Source organism: Vicia villosa, linkage group LG1 (genome assembly GCF_029867415.1).
Source record: "Vicia villosa cultivar HV-30 ecotype Madison, WI linkage group LG1, Vvil1.0, whole genome shotgun sequence".
In the NCBI taxonomy this organism is placed as follows: Eukaryota; Viridiplantae; Streptophyta; class Magnoliopsida; order Fabales; family Fabaceae; genus Vicia; species Vicia villosa.
In genome coordinates, this window is record NC_081180.1 from 43,281,337 (window position 1) to 43,292,964 (window position 11,628).

Sequence of the window (11,628 nt, forward strand, 5' to 3'; positions counted from 1 at the left end):
ATATTATTAAGAATAAAAACTTAGTAATCAATAAAAACGATTTGACTCTCTCTTTTCTTTCGTTTTCTCTTTCGATATTCTTAGATCTACTTTGTGATTTTTCTACTAATATCTACAATAATAAATGTTAAATTATTATTTAATATTATAATTTATTTCTTGACATTCTTATATATAAATTTTTATTTTTTTCGTACTGATATCTACAATAATAAATATTATACTATTATTTAATAATGTAATTTTTATTATCTATAATAAATTTATATTAAAGCAAAACTGAATGTACTATTAAAATTATTATTAAATATTATAATTTATTTTTTGACATTCTTATATCTAATTTTTTATTTTTTTCGTACTGATATCTACAATAATAAATATTATATTATTATTTAATAATGTAATTTTTATTATCTATAATAAATTTATATTAAAGCAAAACTAAATGTATTATTAAAATTATTATTCTCCAATATTAATCATAATTTCACAATAAATAAATGTATTCACAAATTAAAATAATGTTGATACAGTTGATTTTATAAACCGGAATAAATTACAAATATTTGCATAAATGGGAATAGTCAATTATTGATACAATTGATGATAAACGGGAATAAGTTACAAATATTTTTATAAACCAAAATAGTGTATTGTTGATACAATTTATTGACATTTATTGAGCCACCATTTAATTGAGTCATTCTAAATTACACTACAATATGTAAAAAATTGAGCCACTATTTAGTTGAGCCATTCTAAATTACACTACAAATAAATTGTCAAATTAAATAAATTAAATAAGGAAGAAATAATAAAAATATTATTAAGAATAAAAACTTAGTAATCAATAAAAACGATTTGACTCTCTCTTTTCTTTCGTTTTCTCTTTTGATATTCTTAGATCTACTTTGTGATTTTTCTACTAATATCTACAATAATAAATATTAAATTATTATTTAATATTATAATTTATTTTTTGACCTTCTTATATCTAATTTTTTATTTTTTCGTACTGATATCTACAATAATAAATATTATACTATTATTTAATAATGTAATTTTTTATTATCTATAATAAATTTATATTAAAGCAAAACGGAATGTATTATTAAAATGAATATTTAATATTATAATTTATTTTTTGTCATTCTTATATCTTATTTTTTATTTTTTTCGTAATGATATCTACAATAATAAATATTATATTATTATTTAATAATATAGTTTTTTATTATCTATAATAAATTTATATTAAAGCAAAACTGAATGTATTATTAAAATTATTATTCTCCAATATTAAATAATAATTTCTCAATAGATAAATGTATTCACAAATTAAAATAATGTTGATACAGTTGATTTTATAAACCGGAATAAATTACAAATATTTGCATAAACGAGAATAATCAACTATAGATACAATTGATGTAATAAACGGGAATAAGTTACAAATATTTTTATAAACAAAAATAGTCTATTGTTGATACAATTTTTTTTATAAACGAAAAAAGACTATTGTTGATACAATTATTTTTATAAACGAAAATAAATATCAAATAACTTTATAAACTGGGAAAGTCTACTATTAATACAATATATTTATAAACGTGAATAAGTTAAAAATATTTTTATAAATGCGAAAAAGTATATTGGTGATACAATTATTTTTATAAACGAAAACAAGTTACAAATATTTTATTAAACAAGTAAAATCTACTAATTATTTTTATAAAATTATTTTACCCAGCGTTGGATCAAATAAGTGTTTTATAAACGGGTTCTAAGTATTTTTATATTGGATCAAATAAGAAAAGTGTTGTTATATTACTTTAATCAATGCATAAAGGTTGCTACATATTTTTTGTTTATATTTGTGATTATGTGAATGTTTATAACCCGTAAAACAAATTTAAAAACTGACAAATGACATATTGCGACGTGTAATTATTGTTTTAATTAAAGAGCTAAAATTTGCATAAAGGTTGCTACATATTTTTTGTTTATATTTGTGATTATGTGAATGTTTATAACCCGTAAAACAAATTTAAAAACTGACAAATGACATATTGCGACGTGTAATTATTGTTTTAATTAAAGAGCTAAAATTTGCATAAAGGTTGCTACATATTTTTTGTTTATATTTGTGATTATGTGAATGTTTATAACCCGTAAAACAAATTTAAAAACTGACAAATGAGGTTAACTATTATTTAACATACTATATGTTTAATTTTTATTCCGATAGTCATCTAATTAATATGAGTATTGTTTACATATATACAGAATAACTTTATAAGATAGATCTTATCCACGTAATATTAAACCCAAACGGCCCGTGCGATAGCACGGATATCCCGCTAGTTTTAGACTAAAATTATATCATAAAACTTTAAACGACACTATTTAAAAAAAAAAAAAAAGAAGAAGTATCATTTTTATTTTGATGTGTCACATAAAAGTTACTATAACCCTTCATTTTTGTAGAACTGGATTGAGGATACTAGTAACCCCCGATGCAATGTTGCGTGTTTCTAAGAGAGTATTCTGCCTTGTTTCCTTTTATTTCTTGTTTTAATATTTGTAACTTGTAAAAAAGTGTAGCTAAATTATTGCATTGGGGCATGTTAATGGGATAAAGAGGAAATTGGAAATTGGAATATCTGATCTGAATAATTGGCAGTGATGAAAGGTCAGAGGTTGCGTGCAGTTAGTATTCACACGCCTTCTTGCCCGCAAAATTTGTAACAATCATTCAATTTTCAAATTCATTTGGGGCCATCACACCCTCATTCTTCTCATTCTTGTCCATTTTTCTTTCACTTTTGTGCAAACAACTAGAACATCTCAAACCTTTTTGATTGAGAATTTGAAACCTGTCTTTTATTGCATGTCTTAAACTTACTAAAATTTATTTGAATCTCACAATCATTCCATCGACTTACCCATCATCACCATGAAAATGGCGTTCACCAAGTTTCAAATAAGTACTATAGTAACTTTGAAGTAGTATTGATTATGGCTCTCTTTAAGCACGTTATATTTTGAATTTATAGTTTGTCTAATTGTTTTATAAATTCATATTGTTTAAAATACACTTAGAAAAGTTATTTTTTTATCATATTTTTTATTTTATTTTAATTGAAAATTTTTAATATATTTTTATATCATTATACAATTATAAACAATTATAAGTAAGTTTAATAATTAATTTTTTAAAATACTATAAATTCAAGTTAACACTACTGTTGAAGTATGTCTTAAAACCTTAAGTGATAAAGAGAAAGAGAAAGAGAATATGTTTCGAAATTGTCAAAAATTCAAAAAGTCGAAAAACAATAAGAATGTCCGGTTCGGACAGTTCGCAGATATCGAGTTTGATTAGTTCAGTTTGCGGGTCCATTTATTAATGTTAGAATATTTAATATATATTTTATATTAATTTAGAGATACTATAAATTAATATAAAAATAGTATAAAATATTTATAATATTTTATTTTAATAATTAATGGATTGTATTTTGGGCTTTGTATGTTGTGCTTTAGTAATTATAAATCTATATACTTTCTTTATTACAGTTTGAAGATTTTAGAGTTTTAGAGCAAAAGGGAGAAATAAGAGTTTAGGATTTATGAAAATCTTTTAGAGTTATCTAGAAGGATCAGACAATAATTCTTGATATCTTGAGTATGAGTGAATCATATATTGAGAGTTGTAGAGGTTGAGAAACACTTGGATAGAAAATAGGGGTTTATTCTTGGGAACTTTGGCAAAAACCTATTTTCTTGCAACTTATTAGTAATATTTTAAAACAACTTTTTGAGTATAGTGAATTGGAGAGCTACTCTCTCCCCCAGACATAGATATTTTGATCGAACTGGATAAACAAACCTTTCGCCTTTATCGCCTTATTTTCTTATGTTATGTTTTTTGCGTATTGGTTATTATTGCTGAAGGCCATTTATTTCGGTTGCCACTGTTCTTTGTCCCCGCACATCAAATTTCTTGATGTGAATTGAATCTTGTCATTTTCACAACAAGTGGCACCCACAGTGGGGAAAAAGGGTATCGTTTATAAGTGAGCATCATAGGTAAATGGGAGATCGAGAAATTTTCCGGAAACAACGACTTTGAGTTATTGAAAGTAATGATTTAAACAATTTTAATTCAAGAGAAGTGTGTTATGCTTTGAAAGGTGAGGCATTAATGCCTGCATCCCTTACACAATCACAGAAGACAGAGATGGTGGATAAGGGCGGGAGTACCATTAACTTGTGCTTGGGGAATAAAGTTTTATTCCGAACACTAAGGAGAATCTTAACAAGTTTGATTATAAAGCACATAAATATATCATGTTAGGAAACTCTGAACGTTCAAAAGGCTATAGAGTATACAACACTACGACACGTATTATTGAAGAATCAATTCATGTTAGATTTGATGATAATCTTGACCCTGAAAGTCAAAGCTAGTTGATAAATTTGCAAATCAGGAGATTATCTATTCAGGTTTTGAAGGTAATAAAGCTGCTGCAGAATAACAAGAGGTAAATGACTATGGAGATGTTCAACCAGAAGTTGTTGTAGTCCAGACCCCTTTGAGGAAGCATAGATCTAGATCATCACATTCTGAAGAATTGATTCTGGGTGATGAGACTAACTTGTCAGAACCAGATTGTCATTCAAACCATCTGAAGAGACTCTTCCGGGTTTGGTGTCCTTTACAGAACCAACATCTATGAATGAAGCACTTATGGACACAAATTGGAATCTTAGGTTACGAGAAAAACTAAATCAACTCTTTGAGAGAATCTATGGTAAGTATCATCTTACATTGTTTCTTGAAATGTGAGGCTTTTGAAAAGTGAAGTTCTCACGTATAAGAACCGTCCTAGGTCAGAATCTTTTCTTTTTGAAAAAGTTTCTGTTCATAGGAAACGAAAGAGTTTACTTCATTAATGAGGCGCCATGATAGTGAAAGGTTAGTGAATTAGTGAAAGACAATTGTCTTGTCGTATAACACATTTTCCCTTGATGTGATGTTTTGGGAGACAAGTTTTTCCTTTTGGGATTAGGTTAAAATCTTTTCGCTTTACCCCTTGTCAGAAAGTTTTGAACTACTCAAGGTTTTGTCATTATTGCAAAACTGTATTTAAAACCTACTCACTCCACTTCACACACTTTTGCTATCATTCCATACATTTTCGTGTTTTTGAGCCCTAAAAATCTCTCAAACCCTAAAAACCTTGTTTCTGTTCCTGTTCATCTTCAACAATGTCTCAACAACAATAAGATGCTCAATCGACTATTCAAAGTTCTTCGTTTCAACAAAAACAAATGGGAACTGCTCATCAATAACAACCTCAACAAGACCCAAATCTTCATCTATGTACTTCTATTGACAAAATGAATTTTTCAGGTGAACTTCTTATAGATTTGGAGTATTTGAAGGAAAACCAATTTGACTTCTCTGATGTTCTAAGAACTCAAGAGTGGAAAAAATATTTGATCGTCTAAAGGGACCAGTTTATCCTGAAGTGGTAAAGGAATTATGGGTAAATGCATATGTCTCCAATAATGGAATGATTTGTTCCAAAGTCTCTGGGAAAAGCATTTGTATCATTTAAGAAGACATAGCCTTGTGTTCGAAATTCTATAGTGTCACATGAAAGTATACATGTTTGAATTATAGCAAGTGATAAATAAGAGAGTATCGTCTCCACAGGGAGTGCTACTACACAAACATGACTTTTGTATTAACACTATTTTCCATTTTAAGCATAAGTAGGTAAAAATAACTATAGGTGTTGGACTTGGATCCAGCTTTCTTATATTATGAAAATAACGTAAAAAGACAACGTGTTGTAAAAATGATGATAGAGATATAGTTGAGCTATGATGCGTACACATATATTAATGTGTTCACGTGCTGATGATGTGTGAAGTCGTGACATGCAAGGTCAGAAGGATCTAAACATGTATTTCTACAACAATCAATAACATACATAAAAGGGAAAGGAAAACAAATCTCTAAGCTCCACTTGTAACCCTAATACATGTTTGTTAAAAGTTCTGAATTCCTTAATGATTGTAGTTATTTATGTCTAAGCACTAATTCAAGTGAATATATCTATTCTACTCTTTCAACCAGTATTGAGTCACAGCGAAGGTTACACTCTTAACAAGTTGCACCCTACCAGCATAGCTTTAGAGCTTTGAAGTCCAATGGCGAATTCTGGACACAATTTTGTCAATAAGAGGAAGATAATGGCTGATGTGAAGTTTCTTACAGCTTAATGGCACCCCTAGATATTTGAATGGGAGAGCCCCTTCCTCAAACATAGTGATCTCTTTTATCTCCTTTTTCATGCCTTCAGTCACCCCACCATAAAACACCTTGCACTTAGCAGGGTTTATGATTAAACCTGTGGAAGCAGAAAAACGATGGATACTCTCAATCAACATCTTAACTGAGTTGGCACCTCCCCTGCAAAAGAGAAGGATGTCATCTGCAAAAATCAAGCTTGTGAGGCTGAGAGCTTTACATTTAGCATGGTGGCGAAAAGTATTGTCCAATTGCATGCTATGGAGTAAACGGTGAATTATCATTATTATTATTATTCATAACTTATAAATTATATCAATTTTTAGATATTTGAATTAATTAATATCCTAAATTTTTTAATTTTGTGAGATTTTTTCGGATATGCATATCCGAAAAAACCTCTACAATTTTTTGGGTTTTTTCGGATATGCATATCCAAATTAACCAAAATACCAATTTTTTTTTTGTGTTTTCGGAGATGCATCTCTGAATTATCCAAAATTCCAATTTTTTTAGTGTTTTCAGAGATGCATCTCCGAAGAGTATTTTGAAATTTTCATCAGGATTTTCACCCCATAGGAGTCTATAAATAAATTGTTTTAAAAAAACCTTATTGGTTGAAGGATTGTATCTCTAAATAAATAATTTATATTTATGGTTTTTTTCTTGTATTTGTTTTTTAACTCCTCTAAGGGTACACGACCTTATAATTTTTAGATCTATTAAAGACGACTTAGTATTTAAAATGTATTATTGTGTTATTCGTGGATATTCAGAATGTCATTTTTATTTCTTTATTTCTCTTTCCTTGGTTTTATGGTTAAGCGCTACTCCCTCCGTTTTTTATTATAAGTCGTTTTAGACTTTTCACACAGTTTAAGAAAAATAATAATTGTTGTATGAAAATGAGAAATTATGAAGGTTTTTACAAAATTATCCTTCATTAATGACATATGGAAGATAAATTTATATAATTGAAAGGAGAGAGAATAATAAATATTTAAGGATATAATAGGAAAAGTAACATTAATTATTCATTAGAATTGTAAAGCGACTTATATTTAAATACAATTTTTTTTCCAAAACGACTTATAATAAAAAACGGAGGGAGTAATTTATTGATAGCCGTAAAATCCTCCATTACTAAATGTAAAAATCTATAATATAAAAGTCTACAATATCCATATTTAATTTTTTTGCCAACACATTAAAATTGTTTTTATTTGGTTTTTGTACAATAAAGTTCTTAATTTTATTATTAAAATAATACAATTCTCATATTTTATCAAACTTATCAAATCTCTCTACTTTCTATTTTTTTTCTCTTTCATCACTTTCTCACTTTTTTTTTCAAAAAAAAATCTATTATTGATCTATATATTTATATATATGAAAAATTGTATTTATGATCCAAATATTTTTTATTCAAAAATGGTACACGGAAAAAATTTAATCAACAAAATCTATTATTGATATAAATATTTTTATATACGAAAGTTTAATAAGGATCCAATTTTTTTTAAAAATAATACCTAAAAAAATAATATTTGTATACGGAAAAAATTCTATTATTTACGAAAAATGGTATTTATGATTCAAAATTTTTTTTATTAAAAAATGGTATACGAAAAAAAAGATTGAAATATTTTTATATACAAAAATTACTATTGATCCAAATATTTTTGTAAATGATACCTAAACAAAAATGAAGTATGTATACGGGAAAAAATCTATTATTGATCAAAATATTTTTATATACAAGAAATGATATTTATGATCAAATATTTTTGATCAAAAAATGGTATACGAGAAAAAATATATTATTTATATAAATATTTTTATATACGAAAATTTAATATTGATCTAAATATTTTTGTTAATGATACCTAAATAAAATTAATATTTGTATACGGAAAAAAATGTATTATTTACGAAAAATGGTATTTATGATCCAAATATTTTTTATTCAAAAATGGTATATGAGAAAAAATCTACTATTGATCCAAATATTTTTGTAAATGATACCTATAAACAAAAATGAAGTCTGTATACGGGAAAAAAAATCTATTATTGATATAAAAATTGTTATATACGAGAAATGGTATTTATGATCAAATGTTTTTGATCAAAAAAATGATATACTAGAAAAAATCTATTATTGATCGAAACATTTTTATATACGAAAATTTAATATTGATCCAAATATTTTTGTTAATGATACCTAAACAAAAATAATATTTGTATACATAAACATTCTATTATTTACGAAAAATAGTATTTATGATCCAAATATTTTTTATTAAAAAATGGTACGGAAAAAAATCTAGTATTGATGTAAATATCTTGATATACGAAAATTTAATATTGATCCAAATATTTTTGTAAATGATACCTAAACAAAAATAATGTTTAGATATAGAAAAAATTATTATTTACGAAAAATGGTATTTATGATCTAAATATTTTTTATTCAAAAATGATATACGGGAAAAAGTCTACTATTGATCAAAATATTTTTATATACGAAATTTACTATTGTTTCAAATATATTTGTAAATGATACCTAAAAAAAATGAAGTCTGTAGACAGGAAAAAATTTATTATTGATCTAAAGATTTTTACATACGAGAAATGGTATTTATGATCAAATATATTTTATCAAAAAAATAGCATACTAGAAAAAATCTATTATTGATCAAAATATTTTTATATACGGAAATTTAATATTGATGCAAATATTTTTGTTAATGATACCTAAACAAAAATAATATTTGTATACGGAAAAATTCTATTATTTACGAAAATTGGTATTTATGATCCAAATATTTTTTATTAAAAAATAGTATACGAGAAAAAAATCTACTATTGATGTAAATATCTTGATATACGAAAATTTAATATTGAATCAAATATTTTTGTAAATGATACCTAAACTAAAATAATATTTATATATGGAAAAAATTATTATTTACGAAAAATGGTATTTGTGATCCAATTATTTTTTATTCAAAATTGATATACGGGAAAAAATCTACTATTGATCTAAATATTTTTATATACGAAATTTACTATTTATCCAAATATTTTTGTAAATGATACCTAAACAAAAAATGAAGTATGTATACGAGAAAAAAAATCTATTATTGATCTAAAGATTCTTATATACGAGAAACGGTATTTATGATCAAATATATTTTATTAAAAAAATGTTATACTAGAAAAGATCTATGATTGATCAAAATATTTTTTTATACGAAAATTTAATATTTATATAAATATTTTTGTTAATGATACCTAAACAAAAATAATATTTGTATAAAGAAAAAATCTATTAGTTACGAAAACTGGTATTTATGATCCAAATATTTTTTATTAAAAAATGGTATACGGGAAAAAAAATCTACTATTGATCTAAATATTTTGATATACGAAAATTTAATATTGATCCAAATATTTTTGTAAAAATGATACCTAAACATAAATAATATTTATATATGGAATAAATTATTATTTACGAAAATGGTATTTATGATCCAAATATTTTTTATTCAAAAATGGTATATGAGAAAAAATCTACTATTGATCTAAATATTTTTATATACGAAATTTACTATTGATCCAAATATTTTTGTAAATGATACCTAAACAAAAATGAAGTCTGTATACGGGAAAAAAATCTATTATTGATATAAAAAATTTTATATACGAGAAATGGTATTTATGATCAAATATTTTTTATCAAAAAAATGGTATACTAGAAAAAATCTATTATTGATCGAAACATTTTTATATACGAAAATTTAATATTGATCCAAATATTTTTGTTAATGATACCTAAACAAAAATAATATTTGTATACGTAAAAATTCTATTATTTACGAAAAATAGTATTTATGATCCAAATATTTTTTTATTAAAAAATGGTACCGAAAAAAATCAACTATTGATGTAAATATCTTGATGTACGAAAATTTAATATTGATCCAAATATTTTTGTAAATGATACCTAAGCAAAAGTAATATTTATATATAAAAAAATTATTATTTACCCAAGGTGACTTCATGGATCGTTAAAGCCCTTTTCAAACACAAGATTGCTGTTATGAATTCTGAAGCATGGCACAATGCTGAAGTAACAGGTCACTACTATACCAGCCACATGTACAGGGAGCTCAAAGGCCCCAATCCGACTATACCTTGGCGGAACTTAATGAGGAAGAACCAGACAAGACCTCGTGCCATCTTTGTGATGTGGATGACATGCCATTCTAGATTGAATACGAAAGACAGGTTGGCTAGATTTGGTACTATCACTGATGAAGCGTGTCTGTTCTGTGGAGATATAGAGACTTGCAGCAACTTATTTTTTGCTTGCAGGGAAACACATATTCTGTGGAAACAAGTCCTCCATTGGATTCATATTGATCATGGGCCTCAAGCTTGGGAGAATGAGTTGAAATGGATTATTGGAAGGAGCAAAGGTAAAAGTCGTATTGCTAAATTGCTGAAAATTTGTATGGCTGAGGTTATCTACTATGTTTGGAATGCTCGAAACAAGAAGGCTTTCCAAGGCATTGACAGTGCTCTCAACATCCAAGATATTAAAGAAATTGTCTGTACTATGGCGCAATCGGATAGACAACTTAGGGGATTCTGTAATGAACTCTAAGGTTTAGTGTGTGTTGAGTCATCTTGTAGCTTGGATCCTTGGGATCAACTTGTACTTCATTTGTTTTTTGGAATATATATATATATCTTTATTTGCTCCAAAAAAAAAAATTATTATTTACGAAAAATGGTATTTATGATCCAAATATTTTTTATTCAAAAATGATATACGGGAAAAAATCTACTATTGATCAAAATATTTTTATATACGAAATTTACTATTGTTTCAAATATATTTGTAAATGATACCTAAACAAAAATGAAGCCTGTATACGGGAAAAAAATCTATTATTGATATAAAGATTTTTATATACGAGAAATGGTATTTATGATCAAATATTTTTTATCAAAAAAATGGTATACTAGAAAAAATCTATTATTGATCGAAACATTTTTATATACGAAAATTTAATATTGATCCAAATATTTTTGTTAATGATACCTAAACAAAAATAATATTTGTATACGGAAAAATTCTATTATTTACGAAAATTGGTATTTATGATCCAAATATTTTTTATTAAAAAATAGTATACGAGAAAAAAATCTACTATTGATGTAAATATCTTGATATACAAAAATTTAATATTGAATCAAATATTTTTGTAAATGATACCTAAACAAAAATAATA

At 25.5% G+C, this 11,628-nt stretch overlaps 1 protein-coding gene across 1 annotated transcript; it reads left to right on the forward strand.

Annotated features, from left to right (window-relative positions):
* The first annotated feature begins 10,430 nt into the window (after positions 1-10,430).
* LOC131622718 (uncharacterized) lies at positions 10,431-10,997 on the forward strand. Its single transcript, XM_058893787.1, has one exon. It carries the CDS (start codon positions 10,431-10,433, stop codon positions 10,995-10,997), a length of 567 nt encoding a protein of 188 aa, XP_058749770.1.
* The last annotated feature ends 631 nt before the right edge of the window (positions 10,998-11,628 follow it).